The sequence below is a fragment of the Candoia aspera genome, chromosome 8 (genome assembly GCF_035149785.1).
Source record: "Candoia aspera isolate rCanAsp1 chromosome 8, rCanAsp1.hap2, whole genome shotgun sequence".
NCBI classification, from domain to species: domain Eukaryota; kingdom Metazoa; phylum Chordata; class Lepidosauria; order Squamata; family Boidae; genus Candoia; species Candoia aspera.
Genome location: NC_086160.1, coordinates 1,992,295 through 2,013,688, shown reverse-complemented (window position 1 = coordinate 2,013,688; position 21,394 = coordinate 1,992,295). Strand labels below are relative to the sequence as shown.

General features: G+C 42.4%; 1 protein-coding gene across 1 annotated transcript; it reads right to left on the bottom strand.

The window, feature by feature from the left end:
- Window positions 1-483: 483 nt before the first annotated feature.
- Window positions 484-19,063, bottom strand: TMEM128 (transmembrane protein 128). The gene is made up of 5 exons (XM_063309910.1): window positions 18,973-19,063; window positions 16,919-17,060; window positions 5,062-5,223; window positions 2,267-2,376; window positions 484-1,410 (listed from the first exon to the last, which is right to left on the bottom strand). Exons 1-4 carry the CDS (start codon window positions 19,061-19,063, stop codon window positions 2,277-2,279), a joined length of 495 nt encoding a protein of 164 aa, XP_063165980.1. The 3' UTR covers window positions 484-1,410; window positions 2,267-2,276.
- Window positions 19,064-21,394: the final 2,331 nt, after the last annotated feature.

Sequence of the window (21,394 nt, the reverse complement as noted above, 5' to 3'; positions counted from 1 at the left end):
GGGTGACCTTGGGCCAGTCCCTTCCTCTCAGCCAAAACCACCTCACAGGGTGGCTGTTGTGGGGAAAACAGGAGGAGGAAGAAGTAATAGGGATGCTCCCCACCTTGAGTTATTTATAAAAATAATAAAGGCAGGATAGAAATTAATTAAATAAATAAAATAAATAAAGCTGCAGAAGACTCCAGCCTGAAGGTATCAGTGGAAATAATACTGAGCTCAAAAGAGGACTTTCCTTGGAATAAGGTGGCTTCCTAAAGCTCTATCCTGAGGAACCAGATCAGTCTTCAAGGTGGGCCACAGAATAGGCAGAGGAATAGAGTCAAGTACCCAAGACCCCACAGCTTATACTATATACTAAAGTATATACTAAATACTGTGCCAAAGAACTGAAGTGGTTTTGTTATATATGCTCTCTCAGCTGGGTTGCTGTTTAGATGAAAGAAAGTCTAGGTATCCATAAAATAAACCAGAATAAATCATTAAACAGCAGCTCCAATTTTTTTTTAAAATTTCAGTTAGATCCCAAATGCATGCAAATAATTTTATTTATAAACTGCTTTTCCTTCCAAGTGGAACCTGCCACCATTTAATGTTTATAATAGCATTTTCAAGCATTCAAAGTATTTCATATTCCTTATAAAATTCCTGGATTATAAATCAGTATTATATTGAGGATCACTAGATACAGGGGACACTGAAGTGGAGTTTGACTTAACTAAGGTCATCTAGTAAATTTATGGCAGAGATGGGATTCAAGCATTCTGAGTAACTAAGTCCCTACTTAATATGTTCACCATTTTGTATAAAACATGTAGATGAAGAATTCAAATTCTTCAATTCAAATGCAATAATTTTGTTTCCATGTCAGCATATAATCAGTAGTACTGATTTAAGTATCCTGAAACTTTTAAAAAGTTCACAGAATATGACAAAATGCTACTTAATTCCACAGCTGTATTTTAGTCCAACTGCTTTGCTCAAATCGAAGATAAAATTTTAGACTGTCCACACTTTATTACCTGCATGTTTGATCTTCAAATCCTGCCAGTTGGCAGTTCAGCCTGCAAACAAATGAATGGCATTTTGTTTAAACATAGCTTTTTGTTATCTTTTTTAGAATGCAGATGCTTCAGTTTTGCTCAACAAGAAACTGTGAAAAACAGAATGAGGAGCAAAAGGGAAGTTTGAAAATGACAGAAACATATACTTTGTAAGTTAAAACTCCAGGGCCTGATGAGCTCCCTTCTATGGTACTGAAGGAACCTGATGATGGTCTAGCTGATCCCTTATGTATTATATCTGAAGTTGAAGTGGTGGAGAGCGAGCGGTGCCCCAAACTTCAGAAAGGGGAAAATGATCAAATCCAGGGAATTACAGACCATTCACTCTGACATCAAGAGTCGGAAGAACCTAAAGCGAAACATGAAGAGATTCAGCCAAAAGACCATGAAAACAATGCAACAACGAAAAGAAATCAGCATGGATTTGTTAAGAACAGTATCTCATTTATTCTCATCAGATAATCTCTTTACTGAAGTCAGCAAAGCATCTGATGAAGTACTCAATGACATTCTGATAAGCAAGGAGGTTAAGTATAGGCTGGACAATGTGAGAGAGATATTAAACAGGGGGCCACAAGTTTCAGGTTTTCTGCTACTCAGTATTGGATGAAAAGGCAGGAATGATTATCAGATTTGCAGATGATATAAAACTGAGGGGAATAGCTAGAAGTTGGAAATGTGAAGTTCTTTACTCAGAAAACAGAAACTAGGTGTAGGGATATCTCTTCTAATTTTTTAAATGTATACACCGCCCATCTCACTATAAAAGTAACTCTGGGCAGCTTACAAATAAAAATCATTATAAATAGAGAAAGTACAAAGAGTAGAAGATAAAAGGCAGAGAGAGCATCTTAAGCCCAGGGCTGCCTGTCATTTCTGAGTCAATTCAACACGCCTGGTTTTCCTGCTGGTCTCCTGTTCAAGGACCAGCCAAGGCCCAGTTCTGCTTAGCTTTTTCAAGTTCAGCTGAGATCAATTAGCTGCCAGCAGCCACGACACTGATAATACTTGCAAACTGAGTGAGGCAGCTGCCAGCAAGGTGCGTAAGTTCCACAAAAGACAGCTTCCAAACCATGTGAAGTAACAGTTCCACTTTATTCTGCTTTGGTCAGCCTTGGAATGTAAGTACCAAGTCTACAACAGTATGAAAATAAGAGAGATTTGGTCATTCAAAGAAATGCAGTTCTGCGACCCTATAGTCTTACCGTGCAAGATTTAGCCCAAGAGGGACACAAGCATGACTATACCCATAAACTGGGTGAAGAGCACCAGAGGCGTAAGAAATGACCACACGGGCCATAAGGAAATGTTAAAACTGGGGAGGAAAAAAAGGAATGATCAATTTCAGTTTAGTATTTCACGTGCAGCATATTGTCAGGGGAAACAGGCCAAGAACCACTGAGCCGACGTCTTCAGCTCTAGTTTCTTTATTGTCCTTACCGCAGAGACAAAACCTTGTCAGCTACCCAACTAACCTAAGGGGAAATACCCCGGGAGAGCTCTAGGGCAGAGCTGCCTTGACGCTCTCAACCATCCCAGCGAGAGAGTCCAGGCTGTGAAGCCGCTTGTCAGTCTGGAATGCGTTCTCTCCCTGGGAACCAGTGGCAGCGCCAGAAGCCGCCACACACAGCATACTCATGCGTAATCTGTCTTTCCTTAAAAAAAAAAGTCTCTAGCATTCATCTGGAAACTTATTCTGGTCATCTATTCATAAATAAATATATGTTCACACCCAGACACACAAATATTATCCCTGTTTTTTACTCTCCCTGACCCCCTTACATTTCTCCTAGTATTCTAAATTTAAATAAATCCATAATTATAAATAGAACTCTGTGATAAATACAGGTAGTCCTCACTTACCGACCTCAATAGGCACTTGCAACTCCATTGCTAAGCATCGCAGTCATTAAGCACAGCATAATGTGACTGCGTCAACTTACAATGTCAGTTGCCAGCAGCAGTTAAACGACTTGCCGTGGGTTGTTAAGTGCAACATCACATGACTGTGACTTATGACTTCCTCATTGACTTTACTTCTCGGAAACCATCTGTGAAGCTCTCAAATAGTGATCACATGACCGCAGTATGCTGCGACCGCTGTAAATGCGAGCTGGTTGCCAAGTGCCTGAATTGCGATCACGTGACCACAGGGATGCTGCGATGGCCACAACTCCGAGGACTTGCCGTAACGTCAAACAGTCACTGAACAAGTGGTTGGTAAGCCAGGACTGTAATGGATATACATGTGTATGTATGCTATAAGTATCTAACAATCCATAAATTTTGTTTATTCTCTAGATAGTATAAATATACATTTGAAGATTAAAAGGTTACTTCATAAGATGCATCAAGGAGTTAGACTGCACCGGTATTTAGGAAATATATGTAATATAGATTAAAATATAATTTAAACCAATGATTTAACACTCCTTTTTCCCTTGGTTATTTATAATCAATCTAGCCTATTTCACAGCAACACTATTAAGCAGCCAGAGCAAGTGTAATTTTATTATACCTAATTCCATCTACCCTTCACTCCAGGCTGAATCTTGTAACAACATGAAATGGCATGTTTTCAAAAGAGCGAACAAAACTGTATTCTTCCCTCACCAATTTCATGTACAATTAACCAATGCAATGCAATGCCAATCGGACAATGCAAAGTCATTCTTTATTTTTGATGAAAAGAGTGAACCAAGTATCCCTTCAATTAATTTAAACACTTTGAAAGCAATGCCAATCTGGAAAGCTGGTATAATCCATTAATTGTGGCACACACTAAAAATATACTTTACTGCAGAAATAAACTTTATGAACTATGGATGGTCTGCCACAAGTATCCATGGATGCCTCGTGGGCCTGTACGGCTTCTAGAGGGCCCCTGGGAAATGCCCCGGCAACCTCAAGGGCAACCCTGCCCAAGTAATGGGAGGTGAGCCAAGTGCAGGACAAGGCTGCTTCTGAATGGCCTCATTCTCCTCCTGGCTGAGCCTGGCAGGTCCCTTGGTTTACTGAGGACCCATGAGAAATGAAATGGCAGAAACAATGCCTAGAACACCAATGGGTGAAGGAGAAAAATTATTCTGGCCGAGTGCGTTCAACCCTCTGCAACTTGCTTCTGGGTGCAATTTAAAGGGCTGGCTTTGAGCTATAAAGACCTTTATGGCTTACCACCAAGGCACCTGTAGGGCCGCAGAGCTGGCCAACCTACTGGATCATCTAGGGAGAAACTGCTCCTTTTGCCCTACTTTTGGGGGTCTAGTTAAGAGGGGCTGCTTCTTGGTAGCAGCAGTTCTTCTGAACAGCTCCCCCATGGAAATCTGTGTGGCCCTGACTGCATTCAGAGGATGCTGAAACCAGTGGAGGGGGGTGTTATTAGAGCCATCTCTGTTTTAGGGTTTGAGTTACTTGGCTGATTTTATTCCTACTGTGGATTTTTAAACTATTTTTTCTATATTGTGTTAACCATTGTCAGTTTGATTGCAATGCGATATAAATGTAATAATAAAATATATTACCATGCTGGAAACATATTTTTCTTTATACCAACCACAGTTTAAGGAACAATAAGATCTTCACAATTTTGAAAAATTTACTGGTTTTACGAAAACAGGACATCAAACTCATTGTTCTAAAGGTCAGGTAAATAACAGATACCAATTTAATCCATCTATCTTCTTACAAGGATATGTTACTCGCTTAGGAGGCCCCAGTTTATTTTTCCCTTTAACAAATCTGGAGCTTCATCAGGACCAAAATCCTCAACAACTGGTGGTGAAGCTAAATAAATGGCCCTGAAACTCCCTGGACTACATCAAACTCAATGTTAAATTTTACACAAGCTTTAAGAATTACTTCAGGAAAGCTAAAGCTAACTGGATAGTACAGCATTACGTGAAGCCCACTTTGCTGTCTCCTCCCACAAATGGTTTTGCTTGTTATCTTTAAGTCAGATTTCGCCATTAATATCAGCTTGTCCTAGGAGTGGTCAACTTACCAAACTGCTGAAGCAATAAAGCTAGCGGTTGTGATGGGAATGAGAGCAGGATAGCTGGTTTCATAGTCTGCAACTCCACAATAGCAGTCGAGGTATATGACGCAGTAAAAGGCCACCAACAGACTGAGAACTAATAAGCAGCTGCCGAGAACAAACCACCCACTGCAAGAGAGAGAAAAGGGGAGCTGAGCAAGTGCCACGATAAGCTTGCTGAACTTGCATTTATCACACATCAATGCTACATAACATTGGCTCAATCAGGAGGCTAATCCCAGTCAGGACAATTCTTACGTGGGCTGAGACAAACACAGACCTTACCAGATTTCTGCATATGCAGCCAGGTTATGGTGCGTCAGGTCTTAACTGGTTCCCTGTTAAGAAGAGGTCCTCATCGGGGCTCTTTAACCTATGGGCACCCAACTGAAGACACGGCGGGGCGGCGGGGGTGGGAGGGCTTGAGCTTAACAAGTGGCAGCATTTGGACAACCTTGTCTGGGCTCAGAAGCCAAACACGATTAGGCTTTGTTGGTATTTGGATGGGGACCTTCAGGGAATTCCAACTCATGAGACTAAATTTAAGAATAACTAGACCAGAAAATAATGATTAAAAATCATCCCGCAAGAAGGCAACGGCACCGCCCAGAGTCCCTCTGTTCGGAGGAGATGGGTGGTGACAAATTTGATAAATAAAATAAATAAATAAACAAACAAACCATCCATGCCAACAAAATAGCATGGATATGTTCCTGTAGTTATCTTTTTATACCCAATAGAGCAGATGTAAAGTTTTAGTTTATAAATAAAAAGATGCTGGAACTCTAATTGTGTTTAACTCAACAATTATGAAAAAAGACAGATTTGGGGGCCCTAATTCTTACCTGAAATTTTCCAGATGTGTTTCAGGGTATCTGTTTGCTTAACATGCTAACAAGGGCAGTGGGGTTTGGCAGATTTGCAAAGTGATTCACACTTGCACAAGCTTATTAAAAGGAATTGATTTATTTCGCACCATGTATAAATAAGAATCATCATGTTCAAACCATTTTATTGAGAATTTATTCAGAAAACTCTAATGGGGAGGTTTAATTAGTTCAAATAAATGCAGATAATCATAATCCAAGAACAATAAGGCTAGTTTGCCCACGATCCAAAAAGAGGGTGGTTGAGCTTGCGTACACATGCCTTGTAGAAACTAGGATGGGAATGAAAGTCTCCTTACAATGCTGGGAATTGGGGTGAAACCAATTAGGCTGTGAAAACTCTGGCAGAAATTAAGTAGGACAGCAGAAGGTAAATGATTTTGCAGCTGCTTGTTTCAGTTGTCCTTAGCCTCTTTTTCCTATAGAAGAGGGGGCTGATGTGGTGAATTAGTTCTCTATAGAAGTAATAGGGGTTTTTTTGTTATTGGTTTAATTCAGGGGGGTAGGTATGTTCTGTATTTTTTGTGTTCAGTCATTGCCTTTTTGATCATTGTTAATATTAATTTCTTAATAATTTTCTGTACTCATATATTATCTATCTCTCTATATATTGGCAATATCAATATTCAGTATTTTTGAAGGTTTGTTTTGTATGGATCCTACCTCTAAGCATATTCTCTTTGATCCTTTTATATGCTTAGGTTGAGGATATTGAGTTTGAATGTGAAAGGGATGAGAAATATTAATATAGAAGGCTATTTAAATAGACATAAATCTGATATATTTATACAAGAATCTCCTATTAGAGATGATTTTTTTTTGGTCTGAAATTGGATGCTCAGGTGGAAATAGTACTAATGCAGCTGGAGTTATATTGTTACTTAGGAAAGAGATTAATGTAGTGGCAACACGAGTATATATTGATCCATATGGGCATTTTATTATTATTAATTTGGGAATATTAGAATTTGATATAGTTCTTTTTAATTTTTATGGGCCTATAAAATGATCCTGAATTATTTCACAGACGCATGGCAAGAATACGTTTGATTCTAGGGGGTGATCTAAATCTTTCGATGGATGTAAAATAGATAGGAATAGTCTTCCTAAAAAGTATAGTTATAATTAAAACTGGAATGTATGCCAGGCTTATGAGCAAAAGTTTCATTTGACAGATGCATAGCATTCACTTTACCCCAAAAGATTCATCACACACCTCCAGAAGTATAGGACCCAACAAACCTGCAAATGCCTTATCCTATTCCACTGAAAAGCCACCTGGGCCAGGAGCTTTGCCTTTTTGCAACAATTGTATAGAAGCTCATTGTCCCTGGAGCGACAAAGGAACTTTCAGCATGTCAGTATTATCTAACATAACAACACAACTATGTAAAGGGTTGGGTTTTGTGATTTCTACTGATTATATTAAATATGAGGCTTTATATATCCAAGACTATTTCTAAATATTTGGAAATAAAATAGGTTGAAACTTTTAGAAAAAGTTGAATTGGATGTTAATAAATGGGTTAAAATTCCTTTAAGCTTCTGGGGAAAGAATATTAAAATGCATATTCATTTATGTTCTTAGAGGTGGTCTTATGTTAATAGCAAGTAAGTATTTCCTTTGGATTAAGTTATTTAGGAAATTTATTTGCCATTTATTATCCATTTTCTTTGTGATCATGGCAAGTGCTTGGAACATAGAGCAGAAAAGGTGTTTTATTTCTAGGAGTGCGTGCAGCGAGAAATCTTCGGGCCATATTGGGACATAGATTGAGTTTTCATAACAAGGCTCATGAATATTTAACAAATTCTGCTTTGAAATTTGGTGGCAAATTGTTCCATTGGAAAGTTTGGGTGGAACCTGGGATCAAGGTTTGTAAATCAACTGTTATGTAATGACTGTCTTGAGGATTTTTCCTGATTTAAAATTGAATTTGGTCGTCCCAGTTTGCAACAGCAGAGGTATCTTCAGTTTGAGCATGTTCTAATGGATCAGTATGGGCCAGATGTTTTGGCCACTTCAGAGGCACCTGAGCTGCTGTCTCACTTGATAGAATCCATGACAAAATTAAAACCTGTAACATAATCTCCATTAAAAGCTCAAGATTATTTTTAAAGTGGACATTTTTGGGATATTTCAAATGTGAACTAAAGAACTGGAATCTCTGATAAAGCTTCATCAATGGATTTGTATCATTAAAAATGGTATCAACATATCTGAGATTGAAGTGTTTCATTAAAAATTGTATTTAGGGAGGCTTCCAGGGGAATGGTGGACTGAATGGCTACGCCTGCTGGTTTGGCAGGCAAAACTGGCACCGCGGTGGATTTTTCGGGCTCAGGCAGGTCTGAGCCTGAAAAATCCACCCCATTTGGGTGGGGTTTGTGAAGCCCAAAACCGTTCTCCGAATCAAGGAGAATTCCAGGAATCACCCCATTTGTCCTCTGAAAGGCTGATTGTAGCCAGACGATTGCAAACTGAGCTTCGCGTTTGCCTGGTAAGATCAGCTGGGAGGCATGGGATTTCACCATTTTCCGAGCCGTGCTGTTGCCTTACAGGGACACTTAAGTCCGGCCACCCCACTCCTTAACCACCAATTTGCAGGGTTTTTTTAAGCACAGGTACCCCAAGAGAGGCTTTCTACAGTGAGAAAAGCTGGTTCTCTTGGCGCCTAAAGTTATTTCTGGGATCACTTCTTAATAAAAGAAAAACCTTTTTTTTTTTTTTAAGTTTTGGAATTCATTTTTCTTCTAAAGGAAATTAAGACTGAGACTAAACAATTGTTTTCCTGTTAGTTGTTTGTTGTTCAGTCATTAAGTTGTGTCCGACTCTTCGTGACCCCATGGACCAAAGCACGCCAGGCCTTCCTGTCCTCCACTGTCTCCCGGAGTAACATTGCATCGGTGATGCTATCTAACCATCTCATCCTCTGCTGTCCCCTTCTCCTTTTGCCTTCAGTTTCCTGTTAATACTTTTGTGTTAAATTTGAAGATACCAACTTTTTTCCACACATTGAATTGGCTGATCAGTTTCCTGTCCACTTTCCCTTGAGAACTGTCTGTTATCTCGTTCCCGCTTCACATAAACAAGCTGCCAACTTTTGCTTTTCGCTGATTAAGTTCAAGGGGAATTTACTGGGTGAGACGTGGAGGATTTTAGACAGATCCTTTCTGAACTTCACCAGGATTTCAAGCCGATTTCCTCTGATTTTTATTGTGCTTTTATGCAAGACATCCAGGACACTGTAAGATCTAAAATCTGTCTTCAGGTTGGGGATGTGGTGGATGAAACTGAAGAATTTAGGAGTGACAGAAATGACTTTTCCAAGACTTGAGAGGAATTACTAGCGAGATGCTGGAGGAGAATTGCGCAAAGGACTTGGAGAAAACCAAGGGAGAGAGTGACCTGCAAGCGATTGATCTCCTGGGGGAACGCCAGGAGAAGAATCGGGAGTTGCTGAGGGCTGGGTGGGGGGCAGCTGGCCTGGCTGATTGTTCTAAAAGGAAAGTTCTGAGCATACTGTGGAGATACGTAACTGCTTTGGTTTATTATGAAGTGGGATACGGGTTGAAAGAATTTCATCTGGCTCGCTTTAAGGATTTAACTGATGTTATTTGCCTTTAAAAGTTTGGATTTAATGTTTTGAATTGGTTTTTCATGAGTTTATTAAGATTGAAGTTATTAAAATTGTTGTATTAGGGTTAAAGAATGTTGGTCAGGTTATCATCATTAACTATAATAGCAGACAACTTAATTTGATTCTTATTATTTTTATCTCACCTTTATTATTTTTTTTATAAATAACTCAAGGAGGGGAACATCCCTAATATTCCTTCCTCCTCCTCTTTTCCCACAACAGCCACCCTGTGATGTGGGCTGGACTGAGAGACAGGGACTGGCCCAAGGGCACCCAGCCAGCTTTCATGCCTATGGCGGGACTAGAACTCACAGTCTCCTGGTTTCTAGCTCAGCACCTTAACCACTAGACCAATGTATAGAGTAGTGGTAGGAATGGTTTAATTGTATGTTTTATTTTTTGGATGGGAAAAAGAGGATTAAGATATTTGAAATTTTATCTTTTTATTTTAATAGAAGGGGGAGGAGTAACTGTACTTAGTGATTTTTATTAAGTGTTAAAGTGGATTGATTTATAATGTGGTGTTTGGGGTCTAACATAGAGTAAGAGAATGATAGTTGAAATTGCTGTATATCCTTGCTGTTTAAAGTCAGCAGCCACATCTTTTTGTAAAATTGAAAAAAAAAAATTGTTTTTGCACTTTTTGTAGATTTTTTTTCTTTTGTAGTTTGTTATTTTCTTGTAGTTTTTACTTTTCTCCTTAAACTTAATAAAATTTATTACAAAAAATTGCATTTAGGGTATACTAGACTCCCCAAATAATGTATTTAAAAGGACAGACATCAGATTTTCTATGCTGGAGATATAAAAAATTTGAGGGTTCACTGACCCACAGGATATGATAGTGTGATCATTTGCTATCTTTTTGTGATAGAGTATCCATGGACATAAGCAGCGTGTTTGTGCGCCTTCAAGTCAGTTTTTGACTCCTGGTGACTGCCTGGGCAAGTCCCTGCATTTTAATTAGCAAGATTTCGGAAGTGGTTTGACATTGCCTGCTTCCTAGGGCTGAGTGCGTGTGACTGGCCCAAGGTCACCCAGTTGGCTTTGTGCTTATGGCGGGACTAGAACTCACAGTCTCATTTCTAGCCTGATGCCTTTACCACTACACCAAACTGGCCCACATATAAGCAGGGTTATATAGGAAAATCTGTAAATGTTAAAGATGTTATTGTAATGTTGAACTATTTATCAAAGCTTTGGAATCCATTTTATCAGGATTAATGGTTGTACTGAACATTGGAGATATAAAAGAATATAAAATATAAAATAAAATAAAACAATATTGAGAAATTAGAAATGTGGTATTTGTCCAGATGTCAAGGAATCATTGGAAATGTGTGATCTGTTTTGTAAAAGGCAGTATTTTCTTCTAATCAGAGGATGTTGCAATATGTGTTACTACGGCAGAGATTTTGAGATATTTTACAATGATATTCTGTACTGATCATAGTATACAGTAGTAGGGTATTTATTAGTAAACCAGCCATTTTTGATAATTGGTAATATTACTGATAGTACTATTTCTATATATACAGTTTGTACTTGAAGCGCAACAGCCACTAAATCCTTGAGTATGGCTAATTTTCTTCATTAAATATTATTTACCAGAAGTTATTGGATTTCTTATGAGCTTCAGTGGTGCTGTCCTGTCTGTGAGATGAAGACTGACAGTTTCTTTAGTGAAGAACTTTGTATTTGTCAATATTAAATCTCATTGTTATTTTCAGTCCATCAATACTGTTTTGAACTTTATTTCTGTTTATTTCTGTTTCATCAGCTATTCCACCTAGTTTTTGTCATCTGAAAATTCAGTAAGAATTTCCTCCATCTTGGAGTATTTTAATACTTCCTGGATTGTTATGTTTTAAAACTTGGTTGCTTCAGAAAGAAATTAGGGTCTATTGGACCCCTCAGAGAATGTCTAAAAAGAGTTGGTTCTCATTATTTGTATGCTGGAGATATGAAGAACTTTAGAAATATCTGCTAGGACTGTGGCTGAAAAGCATACTCATGGAAAAGTGCCTGGATAAGTCCCTGCAGTTCTCCCAGACTCTAAATATTGGCTGAATGAAATTTGTCAACTCTCCACTTCCAAATCAACTTTGGACCAACTGCACTTCTGTCACAGAGTTTAAAATAAAACACATTAAAAATAAGGATAAAAACACAAAACAGGATAAAAATGTTACAACTGGTATTGTCATCCAGGTAGTTCACTACAGTATAGGATTTTAAAATTTTCTTTCAGTTCAACATAGTTTTTTCATATATTTATTTATTTATTTAGTATTAAATTTATGTCACCACCCATCTCCCCCAATGGGGGACTCTGGGCGGTTTACAGTAGAATAACACTAAAAACATAGCCATCTAAATTACCATTAAGATATAAATAAAATAAATGAAAAATCCAAGTGGAGATGGAACACAATCACTAAGAGGTGCTATGGCACTAGCCATCCCCAGGTGGAGCTATCGCTCTCCCCTTCCCAAGCAAGGCGGCAGAACCAGGTCTTCAGTTTCTTCCGGAAGTCCGAGAGCGAGGAGACTCGTCTCAACTCTGGGGGCAAGATACTCCAAAGGGCGGGCGCCACTGCACAGAAGGCTCACCTCCTGGATCCCGCTAGGTGAAATTCCTTCACTGATGGGGTCCGTAGCATGCCCTCCCTGCCTGACCAGGTGGGGCGGGTCGATGTTATGAGGACGAGACAGTCCCTCAGATACCCTGGTCCCATGCCATGTAGGGTTTTAAAGGTCATAACCAACACCTTGAATTGGACCCGGAAGCAAACTGGTACCCAATGCAGCTCGCATAACAGTGGTGTCACATGGGCTGATTTTACAGCACTGGAAACTGTCCGCGCAGCCACATTCTGGACCAGCTGAAGCTTCTGAATACTCTTCAAGGGTAGCCCCATGTAGAGTGCATTGCAATCGTCTATATGGGAGATGACAAGGGCATGAGTGACTGTTCGGAGGGCATCTCGGTCCAGGAATGGGTGTAGCTGGCGCACCACCTGAAGATGTGCAAAGGCCCTCCTGGCTGCAACTGCCAGCTGCTCTTCAAGGAGTCGCGAGTCCAGGAGGACCCCGAGTGCCAACCCATCCAGAACCAAAGATGACAACTTCCTGGAACCCGAGGGGCCATCAATCCACAGCCACTCTGTCTTACCAGGGTTCAGTTGAAGCCTGTTGTTCCCCATCCAGACACCCACAGCTCCCAGGCACCTGGAAAGGGTGGAGACCGCATCACTTACTTCACCTAGGATGGAAATATGTAACTGAGTGTCATCGGCATATTGATGATACCTCATCCCATGGTGACGGATGATCTCACCCAGCGGTTTCATGTAGATGTTAAATAGGAGAGGAGAGAGGACCAAACCCTGCGGCACCCCACAATGGAGGGGTCGAGGGCCAGATCTCTATCGCCACCAATTGGGACCGGCCCGGGAGGAGGGAGGTGAACCAGCATAAGACTATGCCACCTATCCCCAACTCCCTGAGCTGACCCAAAAGGATACCGTGGTCGATGGTATCAAAAGCCGCTGAGAGGTCAAGAAGAGCCAAGATGGATGCACTCCCTCCATCCCGCTCTCGCCAGAGATCATCCATAAGTGCAACCAATGCAGTCTCTGTCCCATATCTCGGCCTGGAACCTGACTGAAAGGGGACTAGATAATCCGTTTCCTCCAGAACCCTCTGGAGCTGCAACGCAAAAAGGGAAGGTGGGAGACAGGGCGAAAATTGTCCAATATAGTAGGGGCCAGGGATGGCTTCTTGACGAGGGGGTATACTGAGGAAGTGGACAGGATCCTCCAGACTACAAATGCAACCACATGCCACCTTGAATATTGGTAAAATCAGCCTGGGAAGTGACTTGCGGTTGGGTCCAGGCAATGGTTAATACATCCTTGAGGGAAGGGGTGTTTCCAGCTGCCTTTAAGGAGGCCCTGGTATACCCCCTCCTCAAGAAGCCATCCCTGGACCTACTATATTGGGCAATTTTCGCCCTGTCTCCCACCTTCCCTTTTTGGGAAAGGTGGTTGAGAAAGTGGTTGTGTTGCAGCTCCAGAGGATTCTGGAAGAAACAGATTATCTAGATCCCTTTCAGTCAGGTTCCAGGCCAAGATATGGGACAGAGACTGCATTGGTCGCACTTATGGATGATCTCTGGCGAGAGCAGGATGCAGGAAGTGCATCCATCCTGGCTGTTCTTGACCTCTCAGCGGCTTTTGATACCATCGACCATGGTATCCTTTTGGTCAGCTCAGGGAGTTGGGGATGGGTGGCGTAGTCTTATGCTGGTTCACCTCCCTCCTCCAGGGCCGGTCCCAATCGGTGGTGATAGGAGAGATCCGACCCTCAACCCCTCCATTGTGGGGTGCTGCAGGGTTTGGTCCTCTCTCCTCTCCTATTCAAGTTCTACATGCCGCTGGGTGAGATCATCCGTCACCATGGGATGAGGTATCATCAATATGCCGATGGCACTCAGCTATATATCTCCGCCCCAGGTGAGGTAAGTGATGCGGTAGCTGCCCTCTCTCAGTGCCTGGGGGCTGTGGGTGTCTGGATGGGGAACAACAGGCTTCAGCCGAACCCTGGTAAGACGGAGTGGCTGTGGGTTGATGGCTCCTCTGTATCCGGGAAGTTATCATCTTTAGTTCTGGATGGGGTTGCACTGCCCCATTCAGGCCTGGTGCATAACTTGGGTGTCCCTCTGGACTCACGACTCCTCGAAGAGCAGGTGGCAGTCATGGCCAGAAGAACTTTTGCGCAACTCCGTGTTGTGCGCCAGTTACGCCCTTTCCTGGATTGAGAAGCCCTCTGAACAGTCACTCATGCCCTTGTCACCTCCCACATAGACTACAGCAATGCCCTCTACATGGGGCTACCCTTGAAGAGTATCCAGAAGCTTCCACTGGTGCAGAATGCGGCCACGCAAGCAGTTATTGGTGCTCCAAGATCGGCACATATGACACCGCTGCTGCGCAAGCTGCAGTGGGTACCAGTTTGCTTCCAGATCCAATTCAAGGTGTTATGACCTTTAAAGCCCTACATGGCATGGGACCAGGTTACCTGAGGAACCGTCTCATCCCCTTAACATTGACCTGTCCCACCCAGCCATGCAGAGAGGGCATCCTATGAACCCCGCTGGTAAGGAAATTCCACCTGGCGGGGTCCAGGAGGCAGGCTTCCCTGTAGTAGCACCCGCCCTCTGGAACATTCTGCCCCTGGAGGTGAGACAGGCCCCTTCACTCCCAGCCTTCCAGAACTTGAAAACCTGGTTCTGCTTCCTCACCTAGGGTAGGAGGGGCACCAGTTCTTCTTGGGGGTGGCTAGTACCATAGATCTCTGTTGGTCTGTTATATTGTAATTTATATGCTTTTAATTTTGATTTGACTGTAAACCGCCCAGAGTCTCCCTTTTGGGAAAGATGGGCAGTAATAGAAATGTGGAAAATAAATAAACAAATAAATAAATAAAAAAGTTTTAAAAAAGAAATAATTCTATGTGAATTTATTATCCAATGTTCTTGACAACAGATACATGTTTTTAAAAAGGCATTTCCTTCACCTTTTCATCAAAATGATAAATAAAAATACTGAAGAACAAAGGCCCCAAGACTGAATCTTGTGGCAGCCCAGTCAGTCTCTCCACCAATTTATTGAGTACCATTTTTAAGCCACTGAACTGTCATACCATTCAGCCCATATTTAGCTAGCTTAGCAATTGAAATGTTATGGGGTATTTTGTCAAATGCTTTGTTGAAATCAAGGTACAGTGTTTCCACAATCTATTATGAGAACAGATAGGTTAACTCAGAGCTGCCAAGAGTTTTGAAAATATCAGTAATTGCCTGTGCTACATTCAAGACTCCTTTTCTGGACAAAAGGAATCTGGCCTTCACAATATAAGTCACCATAGAAGTGAGAGATAAATAAAATAATAAAGTTGATCTGAAAGTCTGGCAGAAAAAGAATATAATTATGGCTGAAAGACGAATTATGAATGCCTTGACAAAGATTGTTATATCTTTCTAGACAAAAATTTCAAAAGGTGAAATTACTTCTAAGGTGATGAGGATTCCTGATAGGGCAATGAGCATCCTCTAAATATTGAAAATATGAATCACCTGAGGGTCCAAACATCTCTTTAACCAACTGTTAGGTATTAAATAAAAGAACAGTTTTGGAGAACAGATAAAAATGTTTAATTTTTTTTTCATTTTAAATTGGATTTTAAGACTTTTCTTTAAAGGATTTATAAAAATGAACATAGCTTGGGTATGATTATGAACATAACTTCAAATTAAATTCTACTATACTTTTTACATAGTAGAACTGAAAAGTGGTGTTTCTATGAAATTGCAAAATCAAAGGTTGATGAATTGAGAATCTGAGGTGATATAGCAGATCTGAGCAAAGAGGAAACCGGTTATAAACATAAAGGACAGGAGTTGAACCCAAAACTGTGCAAAACACACTCCTTCAGTCCTGAGGATCTGAGGAAAAGGTTTTGGTCCAGATCCATACCTTCTGCTGACTAAAACCTACTCATGTTACTACCATCACCCACTACCATGATTGGGTCTCACTGATATTCCTGATGACTTCACATGTATCTACCTGCTTTCTTGGTATTAAGCTCACTGTGCTATTTTAATGAAAATTAGAGCATTCTGACTAAATCTGCTTTATACTATGTGCCACAGCAGACGGCAGCATTAACGACATTGGCTGATTATAAGACACACACAAATATCTAAACAGTCATATCCAGTTAGCACATGAATGGGAAATCACCAGAAAATCCCAGGATTGTAGGCTAGACTGGGGAATTAAAAGAAAAAAATTCCCAAAGAAGACAAAGGTAACCACATCTCTATCATAGCCAAGAAAACTGGATAAGCATGCCCAGAGAGTTATCAGGAGCTGAGGCCAACTCAGGGGGCTCTGCATCTTTTCCTCTGAATGAGTCTCTTCCGTTTGAATGAGTCTTCTTGATTAAGCCTCCCTATCAAACTACTTAAGTTACTGTCCTCTTTGCAACCTTTGTAATCTAGACATAGATAGGAATCGTGACTTATCATTCAAATGATTTTAGAATAAGCAATTTATTTTCTCAAACTGGAAGACATGAGTAATGTACTTGAGGGGTGGCAGGACCTGCACATGCAGGCCAATTCTCCTTCACACAATTTTAATAATTAACTTTATAATAAAACGTAAGCTGACCATATTTTGTTAAAATAAAGTAACAACTTTTATTTGTATAGAAACAGATCTTTACCTTTCTTTTTGAATAATGTCCTTAACAGTTTTAAAAAATTCAACATAGTATGTAATAGCTATCGATGCCAATATCCAGAATGCAGAATGAATGTTAAGCCTGAGAAGAGGCTTCTCCTTTTTCTCCATGTTTGAACCTGGAACTGTAAATAAAACCACTGTTATTCTGTAAAATGCTCTAGCTGAAGTCTAACATTAACAAATGAAGCAAAGCACTTTGTCCTTTTCATTCTTTGTGATGATGCAGCAAACCTGAACAGATTCTTTTCAAGGCTACATGGCTCTTTCTTGCGTGCCCATTAGCAGCAATTCTGCCTGCCATCATCTGAGCACACAGCAAGATTCCAGAGCACAGGAAGACTCAGCACGGCTGTGCCAGGAAGCAGAGGAACCTTGTCTGAAGAAAAGGATGGAACCACAAAAAGAAGCCTCTTCCAAAGCCCTCCAACATCCCTTTTCTAACCACTAATTATCACTAATCCAAAGCTGTAAAGTATTTCTATCAAGAAATTTCCATCATTTCTTGAAACTGAGTAAATATATAAAACGGCAAACAATGCCAGCAAATCATTAGATGTTCTCAGTGTACAATTCTATTCTTCCAGCTAGTTTAGTTTCCGTGATACAATGCAGTGAAAAAAACCCTACTCAATCTTCTTAGGATTCACTTAACATCAGAGCAGCACACCTGTCTTCATAAAAGCTGTGAGAGTCAGTTCAATTCAGGCTGTGCATATGAAATTACATACAATGATTGTAAAATTCCTGAGATTTAAAATACCTCAATACCATAAAAATTAATCCTACAGAAATATTCTGCCTGAATTCTACAAACTGATACCTCAAAAATTGTTCAGCCATAAAGAAACCAAACCAATACTGTTTGGAAATGTAAACATATATATTTGATAAGATATATATATATAGTAATATACAGATATTTATTTATTTATTTAATTTTCTACCCCTTTATTATTTTTTATAAATAACTCAAGGTGGCAAACATACTAAATACTCCTTCCTCCTCCTATTTTCCCCACAACAGCCACCCTGTGAGGTGGGCTGGGCTGGGCTGGGCTGAGAGGAAGGGACTGGCCCAGCCGGCTTTCAGGCCTAAGGCAGGACTAGAACTCATGGTCTCCTGGTCTCTAGCCCGTTGCCTTAACCACTAGACCAAACTGGCCCTCTCTATAAATGAATCTGCTCGACTGATCTTATCTGGCAGGGTTGGCACCCTCCAATTAAACAATGCCATGTTTTGAGACCCCAGAAGTGCACCTTCTTTGTAGCAGCGCCTGCCCTCTGGAATGGGGCTCAGATTCCAACAGCCCCCCCTGCGGTGGCGCAAAGGGCCCTGAAGACCTGGCTCTTCGCCCAGGCCGCTGGTGGGCTGAGGGATGTCCCTTGCCTTCTTTTTCTTGCTCCCATCTGGGTTAGATATCTCTGCCATCTTTGCTCATTCTTGTTTTATGCTCTTTTCTTGTTTTATTTTTTTTTTACTTTTTGTAAACCACCCAGAGTTGCTGGGAGTTGGGCAGCAAATAAATGTAATAACTAAATACAGTATCAGATACAACTGTTATTTGGTGTCAAATTCTGCTGGAAGGAGTTAGTGAAGTAACTGAATACTGAGTCCAGTCGGCACTAACAGCTCGGCTGACAGCTCAGATACGTATCCGGCTACAGAAGATGCCTGGCCACTCCCGCCCGTCACCCCGCCAGTGGATTTTCCTCAGGCCTCGCGGCTCGACTACCGCAATCGGCTCTACCTGGGGCTGCCCTGAAGAGCACCCGGAAGTTTCGGACGAGGGGCGGCGCGCCTGCCGCTTCACGGGCTGCGACCCCGGGAGCCTCGGCCAGCGCCCCGCGGGAAGTGCAGCCGGCGCCGCCCGCGCAGGCAAGCCGAGCCCGTCGCGCGGCCCTCCGCGGGGCCGGAGTCGGGGCGCGTCCGGTGGGGGGCAGACCCCGGGGGACGCTGCAGCCGCCGCGGGAGACGGCGGGGGCCCCGGCCCGTGCCCTCCCGCTCCTCCGGCTCAGCGCGAGGCGGACACCTACCCGCCGCCCGGCTCTCCGGCCCCGCTCCGCGTCCGCTCCCCCGCCGCCGCCGCACCGACGCCTCGCCCTCGCCCTCGCCGCCGTCCGCCATCTTGGAGCCGGCGGAAGTGGCGCGCCGGACCGGAAGCCAGGGCGCCCTGGGCCGCCGCGCCCCGCCTGGCCTCCCGGGGGGCCGCCGCCCGACTCCGGCCCTGGGTGGGACCCCCGGAGGACCGGGCCTGCGGGCGGTGCCCCCCGGCGGGAGGCGCCGGGAGCCGCCGCTGGAGCCCGAGGGAGCCGCGGTCCCGCAGAGGCCGGGCGGGCGGAGCCCTGCAGGGGAGGCCTCTGGCGGCCGCGGGGCCGGGGAGGCGGAGCCGGAGCCGGCGGGCCGGTGCGTGCCTGCGGCGGGCCGCCATCTTCGCGTGCGGGGCCTGTAGGCCGTCCGCGATGGGATAGACGTAAACATGTTAAGTTACCCTGCATGTTGTGCTGTGAGCCCCTCAGGGTCAAGCTGCAGAGAAGTGGTTGTATTAGAAAGAGACCGTCTTCCACACAGTCGTGGCACAGAAACTCAGATCTGAAGTAGAGATGCTCATTACTTAACAAAATCTGTACAGGGGATTATCTCAAGAAACGAAAGAATATGTCGAAAACCTCACGGTCTGGGGGGGTGGGGGAATCTACTGAAATTACTTCCCCCTCCTGGCCAGTAAACTCCCAAATTTAATTTCTATATTTGTTTAGCCAAAGTTTAACCCACGTTACTTTATTTAGTTTTCCCCTATTTATTTAACCCCCTGCTTTCCCCCTTCCTCTAAATCTCTAAAGCAGAGTTTCTCACCCTTGACTGGAGAATTCTGGGAGTTGAAGTCCACACATCTTAAAGTGGCCAAGGTTGAGAAACGCTGCTCTAAAGGCACAGAAAGTGTTCGTACAGTCAATATAATTTCTTTTATTCCACTTTTCAGTGCAGCATTCTTACCTTCACCTGGTGGTTGAGCCTACTTTCCCCAGTTCCAAGGACTGAAGCTGAAGCAAGAGTTCATGAACATCTACCTACCTACCTATCTACTATAACTCTCATCTCTATCTATCTCTATCTCTACTATCTCTATCAACTATCTATCTATCTATCTATCTATCTATCAATCATCTATCTATCTATCTATCCCTCATTTTCATTTATTTGCCAGGGATGTGGGATGGAATGATTTGGCTCTGGCTGACCAATTTCAAGAAGGGCTTGAAGTTAGACAAGGCAATCCAGAATATTTGGAAGAGCTGTTCCAACATTGTGTATTAATTGATAGGTATTTGGAAGAGTTGAGGCATGGAGGAAATAACAAGGGGAAGAGGTCTTACAACCTCTCTTCACCCCACCCGTCCTCCTGGTGGCCTCCTTAGACTCCAGTGCTAGAGAACCCATGCAAATAGGAATAGTGAAATGTGGCAGTACAGGTAGTCCCCGCTTACTGACTACCTCAATCAGTGAGTTACAGTGGTGCTGAAAAAATAACTTTATGACCAACACCTGCATTTACAACCTTTGCAGCGTCCCTCAGTCACATAATTGCCATTACAGTCAGTACACGTCCTGTGCCTGACCTGTTGTTTTTCTCTTTTTCCCCTTCGCAGAGCAAAGAGATTGAGAGGAAGGGATGACAGGAGAATAAGCAGGCACACAATGGGGAATACACATTGAAAGCAGTGCACTGGTGCCGGCAGCTGCAAGCATGCTATGCAAACAGCCCAGTGTATTCTCCATTGTGTGCTTGCTTATTCTTTTTTCATCCCTTCCTCTCCAATCTCTCTGCTCTGCAAATGCGGGTGAAGGAGAAAAAGCGATTTCTGTAGGCAATCTCTCCTGTGCCCTACCCATTCCCAGGTAACCTTTCCATGTCATCTACTTTGGCTATCACTATGGTTTATGCTCCTTGAGTTTATGCTCCTCAACTAGCTCAATGTGGGAACCACCTGTACCTATCCTAGATTTACCAGGACCAGAGAAACACAATGTTTTGTCTGCTTTAAACCTCAATCTCTACAATCTCAGCTACTCCAAAACTGCCACTTGAGTTTTGAACTTTCATTGCACTGTTTGTTAGCAGAATGTTGAAATGATATTTTGGTATTGTTCATGTTATATTGATAACCTGTAAGTTGGTATCCCTTAACATCTTTCACAATTGCCTGCTGTACTGAGTGCATTCAGACTTGCAAGATTCTGTTGCTATAGCATTACAATAAAAGTAGTACCAACTTACATGGCATTGGTTTCCTAGCCTGATCTACCTGGAAGGGCTGACACTTTTATCATGATCATCCTTAGCACATGAACACCAATATAGACACCAGGAGGAGAGGTGACGCAGAAGTCTTCTTCCACTGCTTTCTCCATGAAATTGGACTGTTGGTCAGAAGGCATCAGGTTAATGTTGAGCTG